General features: G+C 37.5%; 1 protein-coding gene across 6 annotated transcripts in view; it reads right to left on the bottom strand.

Moving 5' to 3' along the window:
- Positions 1–26293, bottom strand: part of GALC (galactosylceramidase) — a 68242-nt gene that overhangs the window by 5996 nt on the left and 35953 nt on the right. For all 6 annotated transcript variants that reach the window (XM_073242013.1, XM_036991531.2, XM_073242015.1 and 3 more), the window contains 8 exons: positions 25726–25850; positions 23573–23700; positions 11855–11944; positions 11046–11132; positions 8817–8967; positions 6664–6844; positions 2589–2752; positions 1104–1180 (listed from right to left, as the gene is read on the bottom strand). In XM_073242013.1, coding sequence (XP_073098114.1) covers positions 1104–1180; positions 2589–2752; positions 6664–6844; positions 8817–8967; positions 11046–11132; positions 11855–11944; positions 23573–23700; positions 25726–25850 — 1003 coding nt within the window. The remainder of the gene's footprint in view (positions 1–1103; positions 1181–2588; positions 2753–6663; positions 6845–8816; positions 8968–11045; positions 11133–11854; positions 11945–23572; positions 23701–25725; positions 25851–26293) is intronic.

Here is a 26293-nt window from a genome sequence, read left to right as displayed (position 1 = left end):
AGAAAGAAAACACAATAGGAAAATGAAGAAAGATGTGACGGGTAACTTCAAAGAAGAGCAAATATAATAAGATGTACAAATTCTCTAATTACCAAGGGAAATAAACTGTTTGAAAGAAAACTTAAAAATAGATAATATGAAGTATTAACATAATGCAAAAATTGATACAGTTTGACTGACGGTAGAGCAGTATGTGTTAAAATTTAAAATGCAACTCCACTTGTGAATATCTGCCTAGAAAGTCACACACACGGGCACCCTAAGCGGCATGTCAAGATCTCTCTCCCCTCTCGGCAAGTAAGCCAGTCCTTACTGCCTCAGTTCACTGCAAAAGGGAAGAACTGGGGACAAGACTGCCCATCAAGTGTGGTACAGTTAAAAAAAACTATGCTACATCCAAATCCGATATTCAATAAAGTCTGTTACTGACTGAAAAATTAGTATTGTCATTTTTGGTGATTCAGTAAGAGATGAGAACAAATTCAAAAAGTGATCTGAATTCTGGTTTTTAATATCTGTTCTGTTGTGACCTCAACAAAATGATGACAGGACTATCTTGGCAGAGGGCAGTATATTATGAATTTCTCTACACAGTATCCCTTAGATATCAGTCAATAACTCATGATCAACCAAAGATTTTTATAGATAATTTTAGATGCATGGTAGTACAATTAATCTGGTATCTTCTCTGACAAAAATATTCATAGAAACCAACTTCTAAAAAAATGTGCTTATAATTGAAAACCAAATGCTTCTCAACCATCCAAAATAAATTTATGTGACTTTGCTTAATACTATAAACTCCAACTATAATCTTGGTTCAGACCATTTTTATTGACAATTACTCCTGAGCTTAAAAAACAGAAACAACTTTTTAAAGAACAGTGGGATGATAAAGTCAGCTGCTGATGGTTCTCACGTGCGCTCACTCTGACACACGCCAGGCTGGGCACTGCCGGTTTGCTGGTATCACAGCAGATTTTCTGCCTATTTCCACTATTGTACTCATCAGACTTTCCCCTCTCATTTGATAAGAGAAAATGCTAGAAAGGCACAGGAAAAGAACATTTTTACCTCCAGGCATTCTGATCAGCATTTCTTACCTTAATAGTGAGTGTGAGTGTATACCACTTTTTGGCCGTAACATCAACATGTCCTGAAGCATATATGAACCATCCAGCTGAAACACAAATAAGATTATCTTAATTGGTATATTTTAAAAATCTAAATCGTAGAATCACATAACTCAGTGGGGGTTCCCAGGTGGCATTTGTATTAAGTCTTAATAAATTTCTGTGTTTCCAGATCCAAACTGATTTCAAACAAAATGTCCTTCATTCAGGCATGCATTGCTCAGGCAAGCATGTACTGAGATCCCACTCTGAGCTATCTACTGTATGTGAGCTCACAAGACAATCAGTGAAGTAAACTTAGAGACCAACCGTAGTATGAGCTAGCTTCTATAGTTCAGGTATATATACATGATTGGATTGAATATTGAGGATAAGAAGTAGTCAAGGACACTATAAGATTCACAGCTAATGTAATGGATCACATGGTAATAGCATGAGCTGAGAATTAAAGAGAGAAAATAATGAAGTGATTTGGTGATGTTTTATATGCATGCCTGAGATAAACCCAGGATGAGATGTTGAGTGGGAAGTTTAAAACACAGATAAATGGGGGCCTAGTTTAATGATGCCAATTTAAACTCCTAGCTCCAGTTCTGCCGCTAACTCATTTTGAGACCTCGGACAAATTGATTAACCTTTCTGGCTGTCTGCTTTGGATTGTAAAGTCAGCGAGGTACCTTCTAGATTGGTCAAGGTATGATTATGCAATTCCTGCTCTAATGTTCTTATTTGCTCTTTAATTCCTATCTTATTTATGGAGCCCTTTTCCTCTTAGGAAGAAGCAAAGGGCAGCAAATTATAGGAGAGAAGATTTTTTTCATTAATGCAAGAGGGAAGTCAAGAGACAGAGAACCAACAAGAGTCACCACCAATAAGGTCAGGCTCAGTGGAGTGGTGTATATACCAAAGCCAAAGGGTATCAGATGGAATTCAACTGGAACTTATTCTAAGGATGCATTCTAGATAAAATACTTCTACATGAGACAGAGGCTGTCAAGATAGATGATAAAAGTCAAACGCTTTCAAGTTACTAACTTAATTAGGACATAGGATTTTCCCATTTTAAGCGGGTCCCTCCCTTTCCTTGCATTTCCATCAGCACCTGAGCAACTTTCTTACAGTCTAGCCTTTGACTTACGGTGCTTCCTGAGCATTCTCTCCCTATTACTACCACTCGCCCCAGCCTGTGCAAATCCTACCCTGGCAGCCTAGTCCAACTCTGTAACACCCAAAAACATTTTGTATGATTTTCTCTTTTACTGAACTGCCTCTCTCTGTACTAATTAACTGTACAATTTTGAATCTTTGGTATTTGCTTACATGTATTGAATCTCTTCCTAATTAGATGTCCAACACCTTGAGGTAAAGCTCTTTCATTACTACCCTAGGTAACAAGCAGATGCTCACAGTAGCATACCACATAGTAGGCCATGTGCTCTAGAAGAAGTCACTTACCTAGATCCCTTGTAACCCTGTAGGTTCCATTTGCAAAAATCCAGAAGAAAACTCCCCAGGCACTTCTAATCAAGACACCACCTTTATCTACTCTTCCGGCAATGAAGACACCTCCCTTTTCAGGGTTCTCTATGTAAACATCACACTTTATCATCAGATTGGACCTGCAGAATGAACTTGTTAGTTAGTGCTTTCAATTATACCATTCTGAATGCAGCACAAATGTGTCATTTCACAGCCATATGCTTCCAAATCTCTAGTTGAGGGCACAATGTGATGTGCTAAGTCTGCACTCGTAGCAGAGATGGGCTTTGAGAATTTTCATTGATCAGATGGTTGCAAGTTTCATGTGACTGAAGTCAAGTTGCTTCATTGCCTCTTTTAATGAATTAGTGGAAAATAGTATGTACTGCTTTGAGTTTCTTAAGAACGTATTTCTTGTTTCTCTAAAATAAAACAACTTCTCATCCTAAGAATGTAATATTAAAAGTATCCTTTTCTTCCTAGGAATATATGAAAGGTAAGTGTCCACACAACTCCGAACAAATGGTTCATTAAATTTCCATCAGCAAAGAGAAGCAGTGAAGGCAAAGCCAGGAGCTTCTGGGAGAACAATAGCTACTTTGGGGCTAATTTTTACATTTAACCCTAACAAGACTTAAAAGCTCCAGAAGAAAGACCTAAAATTATTTCTCTGTAAAGACAGAGGCAACTTTCTATTGACTCTACAGTGGGGGTTTTCAAATTTGAGCAGCACTGAAATCAGCCAGGGGGTCTTGTTAAATTCGGACTTCTGGTCCCACCCCACAGTGTCCTATTCAGTAGGTTTGGTACAGGTCCTTTGAATCTGCATGTCCTACAAATTCCCAGGTGATGCTGATTCCATTGGTCTGAGAATCCCTCTTGGAGAACTTCTCCCCAAAAGAGCATCTCTGTCTATAGAAAGGCAGCAAAACTGTGATTCTGGGATAACTGACAGGAATATAGTGAAGGAGGGAAAAGATTCAACCCTAAGAACTATGAGAGCTTTAACAAGGAGCTGTCGACCAAGCCTCCTTTCACAAGTGCTACTAGATAATTTGTGCAATGATAGAACCACCCCAAACCAACACAGTCTCTGAAAATAACTCACCTCCTACTCAAAATATAATTGCAAGTGGAAAAGAAAGAAAGCCTGCACACAGCCCAGTAGTAAATCAAGTGATTCATCTAAAATAAAACCAAGAATGCCAAGAAATATATTTTGGAAATGTGGGAAAATTGGATATAGAATTATGTGGTTTTCACATGCCATAGTGTTTCTTATCAGTGAATTTTATACAATGAAATTTTAGTATATAAAGTTAAATATAAAAATGAAGTACCTACAAGACATGCACAACAATCAGGAAAATCCACATTTAATCATCTAATCAAAGCTGGGCTACTATGCAGGAAAATCAAATGCTAAGTAACTAAAGCCCAGTGTCTCTCATATGTCCTCCCACAGTAGACAGAGCTTTTCTCTCTGCAGATGAACATCTGAATGAAACCACAAAGGATCAGCATTATTCTTATAGCTCCTCCTGTCCTTTAGGGTTCATCTAAGGCTTGAAAGTGCTACAGATACTGTCAGCACCATAAATTTATTCTGTTTAGAGTCAGAGTGAGAGAAGATCAAACTTCCTTTTTTATGTCACATTCCAGAATAAGCGATTCCTGCATCAGAACTTGCAGGCAATTTTACAGATAATGAATGAAATAGAAAAGTTAGCTTTAGTCTTCCACAGCTATAATCTCTCAGTAGTACTGAGAGAACAAAAACAAGCCAATATATTAAGCAAATTGATCAAAGGGATGCAGAATTTAGATGTGTGCAGGAAAGGTAATTTTGTGATTGTCTTCAGATCCTAATCGAAGCTTACCCACAGGAAGAAAGGTCTTAAGGAACTTTGGTAAAGTCTAGCTTTTGCAGTCAAATTACTGTGCTGGTACTTAACTAAACCTAGCTTTGAGAGAGGAAGTTCTACCACAAACACTATTCTAAGAACTGATAGAACTGTGCCTGCAGTGAGAGGTGATATATTAAAATAGCACCATAAACTACACTAGTTTTTCTCTTCCTACTATTAGGAAGAAGACAATGATTAAAATGAGGCTGTGAAATATACTCCAAAGAGTATGGGCTACAATGCCAAAGAAACCTGACCTCTTGCCCTGGTTCTGGAACTTACAGTATGGGATCTTGGGCAAGTCTTTCCCTGAAGCCTCAACTTCTCAGTCTGTAAAGTGGAGAGGATGACCCTTACCCCATAAGGTGGTTGTGGGATGCATATAGCTGGCTAGGGATAACCCAGTTTTCATTCTCTCCTTTCCCCACAATAAGTGGGCAGTGCAACTGGAGAACAAAAATGAACATGGGATGTGTGTGGATCTCTGAATAGATCTGGCTGCCTCAAATCCAGGATGAAACACTGGGAATTAGCACATAATAAATAAGAGGAGACCAAATGTGAAAGGGTCTTGGAAGTCAGGCACACAAGTGTAAATCTGGTTCAGTAGCAGGACTCACTGCACACTCCTAGGCAGTGGAGTAACATGAAGAAAGTGGGGCTTAATGAGGATGAAACAATCCTTTCTTGGCATGCATAATTGCTACGTCTGGGTTCTTTTTATTCCAGAACATGCCTTTCTTTCCCTCTCTTCCACTTTCTCTGTGCTCTTCTTCCACATCTCTTTACCCAGTACAACAGTAAAGATTGAGAACTGCCACTTAGATACTGCAAAATCTTTAAAGTTACGGAAAGGTTTTGTTAATCTTTGGATGGTACTCTACCTCACCTCTACATCTGCAGTTAAAGAGTCTCCCAATTTTTCTAGAGTTCCAGCCAGAAACAGGTTCAGAAAGAGCCCTATGTATTATTCATGGGCATGAGAGATAAGGGTTACTGCAGAAAGTTAAAGGTTTCCCATGGTGGCTTGTTTCCAAACTGTTGACCAAAATAATGGGGCCCATCCCTTAGACACTGAAGCCCAGACACCTGTCTTACAAGACCACCATCTCAAATGAGGAAATCACAGACCCCAGAGACATGACCAGAAATATGTCCACTACAGAGATGCTGGGATAAACGGCATTTCTGTTGTGTAAAAAGACACACCACCGGAGCTCTCCTAAATGAGGCAAGAACTCCCCACAGTGCTGAAAGCGCCAAGGGATCCAGAAACTCTGGGTAACTGAAAGGTTCTCAAGACTTCTGGCAGAGCTTGGGACTAGAAATGCAATCTATAACAGGGTGTAAGAAAATACAGATGGGATGAAGACTTTCCATAGCGTTCCCCAGATACACCATTCAAGGCTCTTCTCAGAATTATCTTCTCTTCCCTGCTGAATTTCCAAACAGACACGGCTGTTTGGTCACTTGGCATTAATAGCTACCATCACTAAAGCTGGAATGCTTGTATTTTATGTTTCACAGTAGAATTATACTAGTTAAAAAAAAAATAGAAAAGAAACACCTAAAACAGGTAAAATAAGTCAGTACCCAGGAATTCCACAACTAACAGGATAAGGGGAAGTTTTGCTTTGGTCATTATATTTTAAGAATAAGCATAACTTGTTTCTTTATTAAATGTGTAAAGAAAAGAGTTGAATTCACGAGCCAACTAAAAGCTGATTTGCTTTTTACTATTGCCATCTACTGTCATCTGGTAAATGGCTTTCCTACTAAGGTTAAAACAGTGTAATTCTAGATTGGACCCAGCAGATGGCAACACCAGACCAATAAATCAACTCTTCCGCAAAAGCAAAAAGAACCCGCAAATCATTGTCTATTTATAAACAAATATGAAATTACAATTGGGTCCAAAAGTCCTCAATTTTTATATTAGAATCAATCTTCTCCTGCAATAATCACTATTATGTTGGGCAAAGCTGAGGAAAGAACACCAAGGCAGCAACGCACCATACCTGTTAGGTTCTTGGACAAGAAGGGATCATTGAAAGACTTCACCTTCAGAATGTACCCATCAACATTACAAGCCAGAGCTACGTTATTTCAGTGAGATCTACATTAATGACATCAAGGCTACATACCATGTGTAATCTCCTATAATACTGATCGTGTTGTGTGCATCAGCAGCCCAAGTGATGGGTCGTTGATTGAGAACCTGGCGTAGCGTGAAACGATGCTCTCCAGGGTCTTCAGTATTCACAAAGTACTCAAATACACCAGTCTGATCAGCAAAATTTGGGGCTTCACTAAAAAATGGGTCAACTGTTGAGAACAAAATGAATTCTCTGTTTAGTACCCAATCCTTATAGAGTCTCTCCTCTCAGGTATTTTATTGTATTTGAAAAGTTTTAAATAAGTAAATGATACCTACAGCCAAAGTTTTGGATTTAGGTTAATAAAGAGATAATTGATATTTATATCATCACTATTAAATCAATATGATCAGTGTTACATATTTAATCAATGTAACTGCTTAAGAGGAAAGATCATGAATTTCAGAGTAAGGTAGACCTGGGTTCAAATTCTAGCTCAGTGTCTCCCCATGAGCAAGTTGCTCAATTGCCTCAAGTTTCCTCATGTCCAAGTAGACAAGAAGAGAATTAAATGAAAGAATGTATATAAATCATGTACATAAGACAGCACCTAGCAAGGACTCTGTAAGAATAGTTTCATTTCTAACATCTGTCAAACATGGTTCTAAATCATTGGTCACAGTTATCCAATGAGAGAACATTAGAAAAGGTTCATTATATCAGAATTTATAAATCACAAATTTTCTTCTTTTACTAAAATGAAGCAAAAACCAGTTTGGGGCCTAAGCTATCTATCAACCTCCTCTTAGTTTTATTACATTACAGTCTTGCAATGACAAAGGCTAGAGAACAGCAATTTAGACATGCATCTTACAGCTATTTTGTGCTTCATGCTTTTTCAAGATCATCACATCATTTGAGAAATTAAGAACCCTATTAAGTAGTTCTAAAGCTTGGCTTATAGTTTATACCTTTAGTTTTTAGTTTATTTTACAGCCAGTTAAGATCATATATAGATTTAATTTAGAAATTTAGATTTAGGGTTTAGAAATGCCTTTGGTCTTCAGGTCACAGAAGAATTTGGGTGTTGACAGAAGTCCTTCAACCCCGTAACTAGATCACTTCCCACATAGATTTCATGAAGGCAAGATCTGCTTTTGCCAGCAGAGACCTGAGACTGATTGCGATGGCTGGCAATCATGGTTGGCAAAATTAATGGTCCATCAAAGAGACCATTTCAGAGTTGTAAGAAAACACAGCACCAAGGTCCCCTGAGGTTCACTGCCATCTGTACTACCTGAATCCTTAAGGAATAAGTATTATTCCTCACATAAGAGGACCCCAGCACACAGTCCAAAGAGCCTTGGACTCCAACCAACCAGGAGATCATTTCCCGGGCGAAGGAGCCGAGCCGGGACCCTGCAGCAGTGAGCAGGCAGCTGGCAGGAGTCTCCAGCCACAGTGGAACAAACAGCCCTGCAGCAACAGGGGGTTCAAGGGACTCCTTCCCTCCTTGTCTCCTCCAGCTACAGGTTTTAGGGGCAGAGAACTGAGCCACCTGACCCTGCCTGTGAGGTCCACCATCTATACAACTACACCTACCAGTCAACAAGTTTTGTCACCTACTGAGAGACTGAGGACTATAACCACATGACCACACCTCCTAACTGTTCAGTTTTCCTATATTACCTGTTGTCAAAAGCTTTTCCAATAGCTTTAGGATGGATCTTACTAGAAAGCCGGCAGAGTACAAATACAAAACTCCCGGGCACAGCTAGAGGGTGGAAGGTGAGCTGGATCACCCAAGGACAGCACAAGGGCCCTCGGCACTCTGGTTGCCAGCACACGGAAAGACAGGTATTCAAGTTCCTTAACCTCCACACAAGAGGAAAGTGTCCAAAGGGCTTTCACGAGATACGGATAATGGGGCAGTAGCAGTGTTACAAAAACAAGTTAGGATTGTAACTTCCATCCCGACAGTGCAGTCTGTGTTTTTCCAGGCCCTGAAAACAGGGTCCTCAAGCTGAGATCTACCTTGAAGCACCACGAAGTAAAGACTAGGCCACATTTCCACATGGAGATTTACAGCTCAATGGATGCGCTCTCCGCAGCCACTCCACCATGCACCGGGTCGGCAGGCAGAAATCTGCCCACAACTACTAAAAATGGAACCAAGTTAAGTTTGAGTGAAAAAACCTTACCAACATTGAAATCATCCTTGTAGCTACGAGGGAAGGGCTGGGATTTGGGGGGCAGCGTGTGCCTGCCTTTGCTGCCCGTGGTGAGGGTGGTGAGCGTGAACAGCTCATCCTCCTGCAGCTCCAGTGTGAAGGTGCCGCTGCTGTTGAGGAGCTGAAGAAAGAAGGGCTGTGGTCAAGGCCAGGGGCCCTGGCTCATCACATCTGTGAAAATAGCTTTTTAAAAATAAGCTTAAAGAAGGGTCTAATTCATTTCTGCCAGACCTTCCTAAGTACTTCTGGGGGTGACACGGAATCTTTGACCTCGGAATCTTTTTTTAATTATTTAGAAGACTTTATAAAATTTCATACATTATAAGAAGGATTTTAAAAGAATTTCACACGTGGAGGGAAGGAGGACTAGATGATTCCAAATTTTATTTCTATTAGTCAATTGTTTTCCATTAACTCCTCAACGCTTGTGTCTATTCAATACAGGTAACAAAGAGATCTGCTTATTTATTTTTTAAGATTTTACTAAGCAGAAAAATCCATAAAGGCTCTTTGTTTACTCAGTTGTTAATCACGGAAAACCTTTTACCACAAAGAAAAAGGGTTCTACTCATTATACGTTCAATATATATTTCAGTCAGCAAGTTAGGCTTATGCCACATTTATGATCTTGGCAACTTAATCTCTTTAAACCCCAATCTCCTCATTTACAAAAAGAGAAAGAAAATACATACCTCACAGGGCCCTTGTGAGAATTAAATGAGATGATGTTTATAAAGTACTCAGCTCAGTGAGTGACTTTTGAGAAACACTCTCTATATCATAGCTCTTCTATGATAAATGCAGACCTCTGAAGACACTGAAATCCTTTGCATAATTTTAATGCAGGCATTACATACATGCCCATTTTATGAAATTTGAGGTTTTTTTCCTACTTTGAATGAAAGGAGTTTATATCATATCTTCACTTTAATAATAAATCATCAGTCAGATCTAGGAAATATCTAACACCATATTCTGGCTCAGGAATAACCCCAAATGATATCATTTTCCCCATGTCCCCATGGAGAAAATCATTTTATTATGCTATTTCTAGCAATTTGTTGTACAAAAGGTGGAAATCTTTCTTTTCTTTAATATTAATACGAAATGGGTTCAATCACTGATAGTAACTAGTTGAATCACAGAACATTAATAATTATAAGAAAAAGAACAGATTCATGTCAATTAGGTGAAGGGATATGCTTGTTTAGACCAATTCATTCTTTGACACTTTCTGAGAAACCGCCAGGAGCTAAGCAGTATAGCCGCCACCTGAGATAAAAAACTAAATGCACAGGGCCCCCATCCTCAAGGTGTCCACTGTAGCAGAGGCGTTTAACTAGCTGAGCATATATGCCCAGCGGGCTGTCAGCTAAGTCTGGCGGAGCAAGCTCCAGAGGAAGAGACACCCGAGCTGAGTCTTACAGGATAACAAACGTGAGGAGATGACATTCTAGGAGGAAGAAAAAGCATGGACAAAGTCACAGAGGTACGTAAATTTGTGTGCCATGCTTTGAAAAATTCAAGTATCGTCTGTGAGAAGAGGCCAGTTTAGTAGGACACGCATACAAAAAGGAAAGCCGTCTTCTACTCCTTTAAGGTGATAACAAAGGTCCTGTACTACACTAAGGGATGGGAACTCACAGGAAAACTCAGAGGTGCTTTGAGCGGTGGAGCGACCACGCTCAGATCTGCGTCTAGATATACCACAGTAGCAGTGCACTGGGTGACCTGGAGGGAGTCAGGCTGAAGGCTGGGAAAAAGAAGGTAGCCTCTGCAACCCAGGAGAGAGGTAATGAGGAACTGAAACGAGCAGCGGCAGCGGAATGGAGAATGAGGAATGGGTGAGAGAAATCCGTGCCTGACAGAATCGTCTATGCTTGATCACTGGTCCTACATAAAGGGTGAGTGAGAAAGACTCAAGTGAGACTAATTACTGACTTGGGCAGCCAAGTGCTGGTGGTACCATTCATCAAGACAAACTAAATACCTAAAAAACAAACACACCTATAAATATAGACTTCTTACTGCTTGAAGAGGATTTCTATTTTTCAAACCAGTTGGGGACAACTTTCTCTCTATTATGCCTCAGCCATAAAATCAAATATAAAATTAAAACTTCTTAATTCATTGATCATATTTCTGTTCCCTTTTACTGTCACAAGGCTCAAAATATAGGAGTGTATTTTATAAAACTACCCATAGAGAATCCAATTGTTTAAAAAGATGTCGCTGAGATGGTTTTCCAAGCTTGGTATACCACACATGTAGCTCTGGTATTTCACTCTGAGGACAAAACACACACAAAAAAATGCATAGCTGAGTGACTCATCATACCCTCTTGGGGGATTTCCAAAATTAGCACCAGCAAGAATGAACCAATGACATCATGTACTCTATTTACCAAAAGACCCACCTCAAATTTTAAATAATAACATTTTGAAAATAGGAAGACACTATTCAAGCAAATAGTGTATTTCCTATAAATACTATAAACTTTTGGTAAATGAGAAGATTTTAGTGCCTCTGCTTCAAAAATACTCATTATTATACCTGTATAAAATGCTTTTTAAGAATAGTCTGGTAGTAAAAAACAAGTATTATACAATCAGTAGTCAGAAAGGCACACTATTATCTGTTTCAAATCTAAAAAGGCAGAAATAACAAGAGTCTGGTGCCTTTTTTAATATATACAGAGTACTGTAAAGGTCAATGCTCAAAAGTTCCCTAGACTACACAATTGTTGTTACTACCAAAAAGAACAACTTTCTTGCAAGTGACTTTTGTTAAGTGTTCTTTAAAGCCACAGAAAGCTTTACCTCCTAGTGGCTCCTGTATAGTTTAACTAAATCCTGGCAGCAGAGGGAAGATGCCAGAGCACTTATCCATTCATATGCAAACTCTTATTAGCCCCTAACATAAAACCTCACTTAAGAATTGCTGGCCCATGATAAAATATACAAATTCTTTAATCAAAACCAAAATAAAAGGCCCACATATTTACTTACAAAAGAACCCTTAAGAACGAAGGTAGCAAATTGGTGAGACACACTGAAATAAGGAAGAGGTGGCCGTATACATACAGAATGTTTATGGCTCTGAGGGGAAAAAAAGAAAATAACATAAGTTATGCAAATAACATACAAGCCACCTTAGGAAAAAGTAGTTAAACATTTAACAACCCAAGACTAACAGAAATGGCACCCACTAGGTGAGAAGTATAAATTTACTTCACATTTTTAAAGATTTTTTTGTGTGTCACTTTTATTGAATGTGTATTATCTGTGTCTCATCAAAATAAAGCTCAGTGGCATTCTGGCTGAATAAAACTTCAAATTTATGACTAAATCCCAGAGTCATCTATGGCACACACACTTATAAAAATCACTTTTTTAAGTGATTTCCAAGTAAAATACAAAAAGCAAACACTTGTGATATGTTCACTGAAAAGGACTCTCACTAAATATAGCCTTCAAATACATAACTAAAATCAACTAAATATATATAACAAATCGCACTGTCAACACAACTTTCTTTACTTGACACTATTATGCACTAGAATCAAAATAAGTGTGAGATATAATCCTAATTTTAGAGGATTCAACAATCACACAGCACTTACAGTACAAGGTTCTCAGCCAGGCTTCATGGACAATCACAATTATAATTAGAGATTTCAATACCTCACTCTCAGTAATTGAGATACAACTAAACAGGAAAATCAACAAGAATACAGATAATTTGAACAACACTACCTGGATTGTCATCTATAAATCACTTCACCCAGCAACAGCAAAATGCACATTCTTTTCAAACACAAGGACCATTTCCCAAGGTACACCATATTCTTTGCCATAAAAGAAGTCTCAATAAATTCAAAAAGATTTAAGTTACACAAAGTATGCTCTCTGACAATGGAATTTAAAGCAGAAATAAATAACAGAAAAATCTCTAAAAAATTACAAATTAACTAGAAACTAACAAATTTATAAATAATCTACGGCTCAAAGAAAAAACTAAAATAAAAATGGAAATTGGAAAAAAATTTGAGCTGTATAAAAATAAAAAACACACATATCAGTATTTGTGGGAGCCCCTAAATAACTACACAGGAGAAATTTAGCACCAAACACCTCGATTAGAAAAAGAAAGGATTTGAGACTTCAGCTTCTACCTTAATATACTATGAAAAGAGCAAATTAAAACCAACTAAGCAGAACAAAGACAATAATAAAGATCAAAGAAGAGCTCAATTAAACAAAACCCAGAAAAACAGAAGAGAATAATCAAGAAATCAAAAGCTGATTCTTTGAGAAAATCAATAAAACTAATAACTTTCCATCTACACTCATCAGGAAATCAGGACAAAAAGAAAATACAAATTATCATTACCATCAGTAAGAAAGGTGATATCACTACAGATTATACAGATATTAAAAGACTACTAGGGAGTACCATCAATAACTTAATGCCTGAAAGTTAAACAACTTGAATGAAATGGAAAAATTTCTTGAAAGACACAAAAACCCAAAGCTCACTGAAGAAATGGACAAACTGAATAGCTCTGTATCTGTAAAGGAAGTTGAAATTATAGTTAAAAATATTACCACAAAGAAAACTGTAGCCTCAGATGGCTTTACTGGGAAATTCAAGACTTGAATTAAAGTATAACTCAAATAGGAAGTAAAAGCTAAGTCAGAGTTGTAAAAATCATGCCCCACATGTACACAAAACCCATCAACACAGGTCAGGGTCCTCAAGCTAAGGTAACCTCTGCGCAATCATGAGCTGACCATTACCTAAGCAGAGGCTTCAGTTGTAATACATGATAAAGCTTATAAATTTTATAGAACTCATTGAGGAAATTCACTAATCAAATAAGCAACAAAGAACAAATACAAATGCTACAGACTGAAGAAAATCTGAACTCTAGAGTTGCTGCATCACATATGTAATATGACTAGTTTTCAACAAATAATTATAAGATTTGCAAAGAAACAGGAAAGAATGGTCCATAGATGGGGAAAAAAGTCATCAACAGAAACTATCTGAAAAAGCCCAGACATTATATATTAGACATTAGACTTACTAGACAAAGACATTAAATCAGGTGCTTAAAGATGTTCAAAGAACAAAAGAACGTTTCAAAAAAGATGTCAGAATAGGAGGGCAAGGTTGCAAATCACCAATACACACACCAAGGAAGCAACTACAGCAAATGCAACTAACCCTGAAAATTACCTGAAGAATGCAGAACAGACCATCTACAACCGGTGAAGAAGAGAAAAGACCACACAGGGTGAAGTGGCAAAGCTGCAATCAGTCAGAACCCAAGCCCTTCCCCCACCCCAGACCACAAGTGGAGGAAGCAGGGAGAGGATAAGTGTCAGGAACTCTGCACATCTGGCCCTGGAGATCTGCTCTGGGAACACAAGTCCATATTGCACTAGGCTTTGGTGATTAACAAGGCTGGACACAAGGGAGAGATGGAGGCTGAGGCTTCAGCTGCTTGTGGAGGGAAGGTATGCTCTGTCAGTCCCACTGAGACCCAAGACAGAAGCAGAAGTTTGAAAGATTTACCAGCAGTGGAAAGGATTCCAGAGAGGTGAGGGCAGGACTGAGCTCTCCTGGCAGGGGAAAGGGCAGGTAGACAGCTCCCCAGCCTTCCCTCAGCCACTGGTTGGGCAGTCACAGAAGCCTCAAAGGTTAGTGGCTCAGCCATGACATGCTTCCCTGTGCACTGTGAGCGCACCTTCCTGCTCCGCCCAGAAGTATCAGACCTTGCCACCCTGCAGGCAGAGGGAGGATTTCCCAGTTTTCTAGGCCTGTCTCAGCCCAATTAGAGAAGCACCTGCAGGAGCCAGCTCCAATTGCTATTTCATCCTCATGGCCCAGACCCATGCCACACTCACCTGAGTACCTGTCCCACCCACCCTGCCAGCCCAGCAGCACTGCCATCACTGCAGGGCAGGCAGAGGGTGGCCCTGCCCATGACAGACCCAGCACAAGCACTGATGCTCAGCTCACAATGGGCCGGTTGAGGTGAGCAGCCAGGGACTAACATCAGCTACTGTTGACAGACAGGTAGAAAGGTCTCCCTGCCCATAGCCCACCAACAGCAACGGGAGCTCCTCTGCAAAGGAGAACCAGGCACTGGTGAGTAAAGAGTCCTGAGCTTCTGGGCACCACAGGATGCCTTCTTCATAAAGCCATTACTCTCTAGACCAGGAAGCACAGCAGACCCATCTAATACAAAGGGAGAAACACAGAAACCCTGACAAAATGTGGGGGCAGAGGAATATGTTCCAAATAAACTACAGGATAAGACACTAGAAAGAGGGCTAAATGAAATGGAGATCACCAATCTTCATGATAAAGATATCAACATAACACTTGTAAGTATGCTCACTGATCTGCAGAAAAATATTAAAGATCTCAGGGAGCTCAGGGAGGACTTCAAAAAAGAGGCAGAAGAGCTGAAAAAGAGCCACTCAGAGCTGAAAAATACAGTAACTGAAGTGAAACATACAATGGAGGGAATGAATAAGAGATTGCTGCAAGTAGAGGAGACAGTCCATGAGATGGAAATTAAAGGGTAGCAACACAACAAAGCTGAGGAACAGAGAGAAAAAAGAATCTCTAGAAATGAGAGGATGCTAGAACAGCTGTGTGACAACAATGAAACAATATTTGCATAATAGGGGTACCAGGAGGAGAAGAGAAAGATAAAGGGGTACAAAGTCTCTTTGAAGAAATAATTGCAAAGGAATTCTCCAATCTGGGGAAGGAAACAGACACCTAGGTCCTGGAAGCTCAGAGAGCCCCTAACAAAAAGAACCCCAGGAAGATAACACCAAGACATATAATAATTAAATGTGTGGGGGAGAAAGAAGAATAAAAAAGAAGTACTTTTAGATTGTGTTTGAAATAGAGCAACCATCAACTTAATACAAACTGTTGTATATTTAGGAAACCATCCATGAACCATATGGTAACCACAAACGTAAAACCTGTAACAGACACACCAAAAAAAATTTTTTAAAGAGAAATCCAATCACAACACTAAAGGAAAACATCAGAAAAACAAGAGAAGATATGACAAGAAGAAAGTAACAGAGAGGAACTTAAAAAAAAAACAGAAAACTTTTAATAAAATGGCAATAAATACATACTATCAATAACTACTTTAAATATAAATGGACTGAATGCACCAATCAAAAGACAGAGGGTGGCAGAATGGATAAAGGAACAAGATCATAGGCTTCCTAGAAGAGACACATTTCAGACCTAAAGAGAGACACAGACTGAAAGTGAAGGCATGGGAAAATATACTTTATGAAAATAATAAGGAGAAAAAAGGAGCAGTGCTACTTCTATCAGACAAAACAGACTTCAAAATAAAGAAAGTAGTGAGACAAAAAAAAGACATTATATAATGATAAAGTGGTCAGGTCCAACAAGAGGAGATAACAATTATAAGTATCTATGTACCCAACATAAGAACACCTAAATATGTAAAACAAATACTATCAGAACTAAAGGGAGAAATTGACTGCAACTCAATCGGACTTGAACACCACTTAGATCAATGGACAGATTATTCAGACAGAAAATAAATAAACAGAGGCACTGAACAACGCATGAGATAAGATGGACTTAACAGATATCCACATATCATTCCACCCAGAAGCAGCAGGATACACATTTTTCTCAAGTGTACATGGGATATTCTCCAGAAGAGATCACATACTAGACCAAAAGAAGAGTCTCAATAAACTCAAAAGCTGAAATTGTATCAAGCAACTTCTCAGACAATAGTATGAAACTAGAAATAAACTATATAAAAAAAACAAAACAAAAAACACAAACACATGGAGGCTAAACAACACGCTTCTAAATAATCAATGAATCAATGAACAACTCCAAGTAGAAATCAAGCAATACATGGAGACAAAAGAAAAAGATTACGACAATTCAAAATTTGTGGGACACTGCAAAAGCTGTTCTAGGAGAAAAGTACATAGCAATACAGGCTTACCTCAAGAAGCAACCACAATCCAAAATAAACAGTCTAAACTCACAACTAAAGAAATTAGAAAAAGAAAAATAAATGAAAGCCAAAGTTAGTAGAAGGAGGGACTAATAAAGATCAGAACATAAACAAATAAAATAATGAATAAAACAACAGAAAAAATCAATGAAAACAAGGTGTGGTTCTTTGAGAGGATTTTAAAAAATGGACAAACCCCTAGCCACACTTATCAAGAAAAAAAGAGAGAGGACACAAATAAATAAAATCAGAAAAGAAAAAGGAAGAGTCACAACTGACACCAAAGAAATACAAAGAATTATTAGATAATTCCATGAAAAATTATATGCCAATAAATTGAGCAACCTAGAAGAAATGCACAAATTCCTATAAAAGTACAACATTCCAAAACTGACTGAGGAAGATAGAGAAAATCTGAATAGACCAATTACTAGTAAAAAAATTGAATTGGTAATCAAAAAACTCCCCAAAATATTCCAGGTCCAGATGGGTTCACAGCTGAATTCTACCAAACATTTAAAGACGAGCTTATGCCTATCCTTCTCAAAGTATTCCAAAAAGTAGAAAAGGAGGGAATACTTCCAAATTCACTCTATGAGGCTAACATCATTCTAATAACAAAGCCAGACAAAGACACTACAAAAAAAGAAAATTTTAGACCAATATCCCTGATGAACATAAATGCAAAAATTCTCAACAAAATGTTAGCAAGCCAAATTCAAAAATACATCAAAAGGATCATCCATCATGACCAAGTGGGATTTAGTCCAGGGTTTCAAGGATGGTACAATATTCATATATCAATGTGATAAACCACATTAAAAAAAAGGAAGGACAAAAACCACATGATCATCTCAATAGATGCTGAAAAACATTTGACAAAATTCAACATACATTCATGATAAAAAAATTTCTCAACAATATGGATATAGAGGGAATTTACCTCAACATAACAAAAGCCATATATGACAAACCCACAGCTAACATCATCCTTAATGGCAAAAAAGATGAAAGCTTTTCCTCTAAGATCAAAAACAAGACAAGGATGTCCACTCTCACCACTTTTATTCAACATAGTATGGGAGGTTGTAGCCACAGCAATAAAACAAGACAAAAAGATAAAAGGCATCCAAATTGGTAAGGATGAAGTTAAACTGTCACTATTTGCAGATGACATGATATTACATAGAAAACCCTAAAGATTCTACTAAAAAAATTATTAGAACTAATAAATGGATTCAGCAAAGTTGCAGGATATAAAATTAATACACAGAAATCTGCTGCATTCCCATGTACTAACAATGAACTAGCAGAAAGAGAAATCAGGAAAACAATTCCATTTACAATTGCATCAAAAAGAATAAAATACCTAGAAATAAACCTAACCAAAGAGGTAAAATACCTGCACTCTAAAAATTATAAGACACTGATAAGAGAAATTTAAAAAGACACAAATAAATGGACCTCTGTCCCATGCTCGTGGATAGGAGGAATTAATATTATCAAAATGGCCATTCTGCCCAAAGAAATTTAACTTACATATTTAATACAATCTCTATCAAATGTCAATGGCATTCTACAATGAACTACAGCAAAGAATCCTAAAATTCATATGGAACCATCAAAGACCCTGAATAGCTAAAGCAACCCCAAGAAAGAATAAAGCTAGGAGTATTAGACTCCCTGACTTCAAGTTCTACTACATAGCTATGGTACTGGCAAAAGGACATGACCATACATCAATGGACCAGAATAGAAAGCCCAAATATAAACCCATGTATATATGGTCAATCAGTACGTGGTAAAGGAACCTTGACTATACAGTGGGGAAAATACAGCCTCTTCAACAACTGGTGTTAGGAAAACTGGACAGCTACATGCAAAAGAATGAAACTGGATTACTGTCTAACTCCAAACACAAAAATACACTTGAAATGGATTAAAGACCCAAATACGGGACATGAAATCATAAAATTTTTAGATAGGCAAAAATCTCTTGAACAAAAGCATGAGCAGTTTTTTCCTGGACACATCTACTTAAGCAAAGGAATCAAAATCAACATGAACAAGTGGGACTGTATCAAACTAAAAATCTTCTGTATAGCAAAGGACACCAAAAACAGAACAAAAGGCAACCTAGAGTATAAGAGAATGTATTTATGAATGATTTATACAATAAGGGGTTACCGTACAAAATTTATAAAGAACTCAAATGACTCAACACCAAAAAAAATAGAAATAAAAATTTAAAAATGGGTGGAACAGACATTATTACAAAGAAGAAATAAAGATGGCCAACAGGAAAAGATGCTACACATCACTATCCATCAGGGAAATGCAAATAAAAACCACAATGAGATATTGCATCACACCAGTCGGAATAGCCACTATCCAAAAGAAAAGAACTAACAAGTGTTGGCAAGAATGCAGAGAAAAGGGAAACCTCCTACACTGCTGGTGGGAAGGTAAACTGGTGCAGCCACTATGAAAAGTAGTATAGATATAAAAATTCAAATTAGGAATTCAAATTAGGAATACCATGCACCCAATAATTCCACTTCTACGAATTTACCTTAAGAAAGCAAAATCCTGATTTGAAAAGATATATGCACCTTTATGTTTATTGCTGCATTATTTACAATAGCTAAGATATGGAAGCAATCAAATTATCAACAGATAAATAGATAAAGAAGAGGTGGTACATATACACATTAGAGTATTATTCAGCCATAGAAAAGAAAGAAATCCTGCCATTTATGACAACATGGATGCACTTGCAGGGTATTAGGTTAAGTAAATAAGCCAGGTGGAGAAAGAAAAATATCATATGATTTCACTTATTTGTGAAATCTAAAAACAAAACAAAACAAAATGAACAAAATAGCAGTAGTCTCATAGACACTGAGAAGTGACTGGTGGTTTCCGAAAGGGTTGAGGTGGGTGAGCAGGGAGAGTGAGAGGAATAAAGGGGAACAAAAATTCTCAATCATAGTATAAGTTGGTCACAGGGATGGAAGTGCGGCATGGAGCATATAGGCAGTGACTCTGTAACATCTTCCTATGTTGACAGATAGTAAAGGTTCTAGTTGGAGTGAGGATTTAATAATGCGTGTAACTGTTTAACCACTGTGTTGTATACTTGAAACCAATATAAGAGTGTGTATCAAGTATACAACTATACATACTTCAATGAAAAAAAGAACTAAAGAAAACCACATCTAAGGAACTGAAGGAGAGTTCTACTTCCAGAATGGCAATGTGAAGAGCTCCATGAGCCTGCTCCTAGCAAAACTGGTAAAAATTATTTAAAGAAAAATCAAAGGCTCGCCCTAGGGGCACATAACAAATAAACATTTATTCCAGAAAATCTACTAAAACTCAGTAAGGCCAGCAAGTCTGTCACATTTAAACCATGACCCTTTTTCTCTTAGCCCAGAGTGACATAAATTCCATGCCAAGGGTTTGAAGCCACAGGGCTCCCTCCCCACAGGCTACCAGTTGAAGGCTATAGTATCTTTCTGGGAGAAGTAGGATGTCTGCATTTCTAATACCCCCTCCCCTCAGCTACTGGGTACAAAGGCTAAATAACACTGAGTGTGGCCTAGAGGCTGGGGGGCTCCTTCCCACTGCCCAGCTCCCATTCAGGGGCTCATCTTGTGCAAGGCACACTGAGAATATTGAGTTCCCAAATATCTACCGTGTACCCTGCTCCTAAACCAGCAGTCATGAAGAGAGAAACACACCTTTGTCCTAACTCCTAGTTTCAAGTGTTGGCTCAGGGATTTTTGTTCAGGGAAAGAGACAGAACATAAAACTGAAAGCTCAGATAGTCTCCCCAAAGGAATTAATTGCAGAGCATGGATACATTGAAGACTAAGAGCACTCAGAAATAACAGAAGTTTTGTGGGAAGCAAATAAGAAGAGTGCGGTAGCTTCCTTTGACACATAAGCTAAACAGCCCAACTAGTTTGCCATGGAGAACCACAAAGAGACACAGCCAAGAAAAACCCTCTGGACGTCAGAATAAACCTAAAACACTAACCTCAAAATAGACCTCTGCTAATAAGCTGGAACTTAATTGGGTCCAGGTTGTGGAGCAACTTAAGCCCTTGGGCACTGTTGGAAAAAACAGGGCAATCCACCAGCAATTAGTGAAGCAACTAACAGAGAGGTGTGACAAAGGAAAGAGACAAAGAGGACCTTGGGAAGACTTCAGTCGGCCCAGGGTGATTGTACAAAGCTGTACCCTCTAAGAAGCCACATGTGTCCAAAGCTTCACCTTCTAAGAAACAACACTGAGGCTTTTCACAGCACAGGGGGAAATAAACCTCACTAAAATACTCCAGACAATCACAAGACAAACAAGCAAGCATGCTACCACAAACCCCAGAGCGGGAGGGGACCAGTACTCAGAGTTGATACGATATATTATATAAAAGGTCTGGCTTTCAACATGAAATTGTGAAACATTCAAAAAATCAAAAAGTGTGACCAATACAGAAACTGCCTATGAGAGCAACTAGATTATGGATTTAACAAAGATATCAGAGTAGCCAATATAAATATGTTTAAATAACTAAAGGAAACAAGGCTTAAATAAGGAATGTAAAGGAAGGTGTAATTACAATGTCTCATCAAGTAGACAATGTCAATGAAGTGATAGAAAATTTTTAAAGTGCTAAATGGAAATTCTGAAATTAATAATGTAACAACTAAAATGAATGATTCACTGGGTGCGGGGGGTCAACAGCAGATTTGAACTTGCGGAAGTAAAGAATTTGAAAACAGACTGATGTAGAAAGATGGTGCCATCTGAAGAACAGAGAGAAAAACAAAGTGAAGAAAAAGGAACAGAAACTCAGAGAAATGTGGGAGATTATTAAGTATACTGACATATGTATGTTCAATGGGACAGTAGAAGAGAGAGAAAGGAACAGAAAAAATATTGAAGCAATAATAGCTGAAGACTTCCCAAATTTGATGAAAAACACTGTACAGATCCAGGAAGCTTAACAAACTCCAACAAATGCCAAGAGATATACACAGAGATATCTAGTAAAAATGCTAAAAGTCAAAGACAAGAAGAAAATCTTAAAAACCGCAAGAGAAAACTGACTTACCACTTAGAAGGGAAACTCAGTAAGATTAATAGTTGACTTCTCATCAGAAACAATGGAAGAGAACACATTCAATGGAAAAAGCGTCAACCAATAATCGTATATCCAGCCAAATTATCTTTCAAAGAACAAAAGCAAAATGAAGAAATTTCCACATAAATTAAAAAATAAGAAAATTTGTTAGTAGAAGACATAGGACACAAGTACTCTTGGGGGTGGTGATGGATACATTCAGTATCTTGATTGTGTAAAATAAAATGAAATTTTTATGCTCCCCATGGTGATCTTACAGGCCAGGAGAGCTATGCAAGCTGTAGAGGCCTTAAGTCAGCCAGAACAACTCACGTTCTGCTGTGAAGATGCCGTACAGCCATTCTTCCTGAGTAAGAAAGATTAGCACAGCCCTCACTCATGGCTGAGAAGAGAAATGGCCTTGAATGTTCAAAGACAACAAACTGAATGGGGGCCTGCTTCTCATGTCCTTAGTAGAATTCTGTAGGAGAATGAGTAACAATTCTAAACCTTTCCTCCTTTCACACATAGACAGCATCAGAATATACACAGTTTATTCTTTTAGGAGACTAACCAAATATATCCTTGACACACTGCTTGACCTACAGATTAATGCAAACCCTTTCCTACACATATCCCCTGCTATAAAATGCATGTAAGCTTTCTCCAAAGAGCTACTGAGCATTCACTTAGAACTCTCATGATCTGGGTCATGGTCCTCAGTAAGATTCTCAGTAATCTCTTTCTTAATATAATAGTCATATTGATTTCAACCAACAATTGTGATGATGGTTTATGGGGCATATACCTGTTAAACTTACGAAATGGTGCACTTTAAGTATGTGTTTGAAGGGAATCAGAATATGCCTCCACAAAATGTCACTTTGGTATAAAGATTATTTTAAGTTCAAGACATACAAGATTCAACAGATGCAGAAAAAGTCTTTTCTGAGTTCAATTATCTGACTAAAAGCAACAAGATCTGGGAAATAAGACTGCCATAAATTCTTCTTCTGGGTGCAACTACTCTCAGAAAGGAAGAATGGGAACAAAGGTGATCCCAAATCCTTTCTCCAGGGGAGTTTTATGGCCCTGAAGATGGAAAGACCACTCATACTAGTAGACAAATATTATCATAAATTATCTTATCTATTTGTTCTCCTGAAACCCATTTTTCTTTCCAAAAAGTCATTTATTTTCCCATAAGTGCCCTTTCTCCCTCTCCCTATTACCTGGTAAGCTAGGTATATGAACTCAAATTCTAACCACCCCTCTGAGTTACTTTTCAGTTTCCCCCACATGCATGTGCATCACACATACCAATAAATTCTGTTTTCCTTTCTCCTGTGAATCCTTCTTTTGCCAGTTTAATTTCTGGGGCCCCAGCTACTAAATCTACATAGATACAGAAAAAAGGTTTTTCCCCTTTACATGGTGTTTATCATATATCAATTATTCAGAAACAGAGCTGTCTTTTTAAAGTGTTCAGTTGTGCTTTATGGTGTTTTTCCAATACTGCCAAAATGAGTTAAAACAACAAGAATTACCATAGTTTCAATGATGATGGTGAGGTTACCTAAGCCATCAGTAAGAGCTACGTAGCTTCCTCCTTTCTCTAAATGGCCAACTGTCTTCAGGTAATACCACCCTGGTTGAGTAAACTGAGTGGTGTGAGCTATAGAAAAGCAGAGAAAGACCCAATAAGATAAAAATGGTAATAATAGGGTTTCTTCAAAAAAAAAAAGCTGACTACTGATCTTGAGTCTAATTACTGATTTGAGCCTAATTGAGTCTAACAAACTATTTTCTATTTTGGAGGAAATACCAATCTCATGTTACAATGTTTGAATTAGTCCAGTCAAACATGATTATTGTGGGAAGATTCTTAGAATGACTGGTAAAAATATATGAACCACATTCTGTCAGTTTAAGAACACTGTCTTTTTTTTCTAAAAGTAAAATAAAGTTATCCTCTCCCAATCCTTTTCTTCATCTCTATTTAACCCATCCCCCCAAAAGAATGTTTAAAAAAGTTAATAATGCATTTCAAAAACTAAGCTTTATGGTTTCAAAGTTTATTATATTTACTGGATACTTCCAAAGCTGGCCCTGAATATGTACTGAACAATATTCCATGTCCCCACTCCACTCCGCAAAAACAGTGAAAAAAATCAGAAGAGTAAATTAGTTCATCTATATCATGTGGGACCAATGATTTCAACATTTCAACTTATTAGTTATCCAGTGAGGATATACAAGTCCAACTTAAATTTCATATTTTTGGGAGGACGATTAAGGGATATTGGAATAATGTCTCCACTATATGACTAATATCATGACTACAAATCTCTCTGAGGAAAAAGACAAACTCAAAAAGAAAATCACCAAAATAAAGGTTAAAAATGGAAACAAATTCACTTCAGATTCATGATTTTCCTATGAAAGCATTCAACCTTTGAAGAAATTGGGTTTCTTTTAAGATCACACTTACAATGTGAAAACAAAACTGTCCTAAATGCTTAATTTATTTATTAAAATATTATATAAAGAACTTGAATATTCTTCAACAGGACTTTTATTTTGTTTAAATTACATTAATTATTAGTATGGTTATATCCCCCTTCGTGGAAAAGTGATACCCTGCCATCTGTTGTCTGCATGATCTCTACTTCCGTTGCAACAACTAATGAATGATACCATAAAAAGAGTTTTGTATTTCAGTGGAAAAGGCACATTATCTATTGCCCTGTTTGTTGTCATTAAATCATTTTGAAACATGTAAGCTGTAGATAACTATACATGTAAATATACAGATAATATGTATATGTAAATTATATCCTGCCTGGTAAAGATTTCATTCATTTCCTCCCTTCTCTGCTGTGATTGATTCCCTTCCTTCCTTGCCTACCTTCCCTCCCTTTCAGTCTGTCTCCATCTGCAATTCACCTCAAATTCCTTTAATCCAAGTAAATTAGTACTGTTTTTACTTTTCCTTTGAATTAGTTGTTCATCTGCCTGGTTCCTTCATATCATATAAGTAATATAAAATCTTTAACATGTGCTCATTTTTGTGTGTGTGTAAGAGCCATGATTTTACCTTTTTCTAAAAATTAATCTCTAACAACACTCATCAGTAGATTTTGAGCACACTCTAAGCCATATCTCACATAACTTTTACATTGACTTCATTTAATAATTCAATAAATATAATATTTGTTAATCACCTAACATTTGTCAATCATCTACCTTTGATTTTGTTAGCACACTATCCTAATCATCAAAAGTATAATATAAATGAATAAAGTATCACCAAGACTAATTTTAAAACTTTTAGATATTCTGAGTTGTACGCAGTTTTACTTACACATCATTTTATTAGCAATTGTCATAATTTGTAATTACATATTTAGATGATTACTTCTGTCCGTCACTAGATTAATCTCTGTCCCTCTCCTCCTCCCCCTTTGCCTTACTTTTCTAACAGCCTAGTCTTAGAATAATCAAGAATGGAAAAAGTCATCTAGTTACCTAAAAGATCCTTAAAAATATCCACTATGGCAAATCTTGCTTACAACAGAAACACACACTTAAGTATGCACACATGCACACACACATATGGAGTTTTAATAAACCCTGCCAGTGTTTTCTGTTTTGTCTCAGAGAGAAATGTAGGAAGTGAGAGAAAGAATCAGAACCATACCTGATACCCAGATAGGAGATTCTACTACATAGTGTCCACTCCATGGCTCCTGAGCAGTCATTAATCCACATCGCCCATAAGGCAACTGTTCATAGTAACTAGCCACCAAATTCCAGGCAATTGTGCTAAAAGATTTGATAAAAGAGAAACACCAAAACAGCCTGATAAAAATATGAATGCCTACAAGCCTCTAGGAAAAAGAGCTTATCAGAATTTATATAAATGCATGTAAATGACTAAAAAATGATCACCCAAAACAAAAAAATATTAAGTCATAAGTTCATTGACATTTTGAAAAATCCAGTACTAGATACGTCTAAATATTTTTAATGATGAATCACATAATTTAAAAACACCAGTGTTTATGGGATGTACAATTTTTACTGAACAGTGGTGTAGCCAGAAGATGAATCATGCCCTACCTATACCAAACATGTCACACATTTGAGTCAAATACAAATAAACTCTTTGCCCACACCTGCTTTCCTTTTGAGTCAGCCTCCTTAATGCCCCAGTTTCATGACATAATTTTAGGAACTTGACTCTGAGCTGCTGCAGTTTTATATTT

The sequence above is a fragment of the Manis javanica genome, chromosome 8, assembly GCF_040802235.1.
Source record: "Manis javanica isolate MJ-LG chromosome 8, MJ_LKY, whole genome shotgun sequence".
Taxonomy (NCBI): domain Eukaryota; kingdom Metazoa; phylum Chordata; class Mammalia; order Pholidota; family Manidae; genus Manis; species Manis javanica.
The sequence above is the reverse complement of the archived record's forward strand: the minus strand, read 5'-3'. Positions and strand labels throughout refer to the sequence as shown.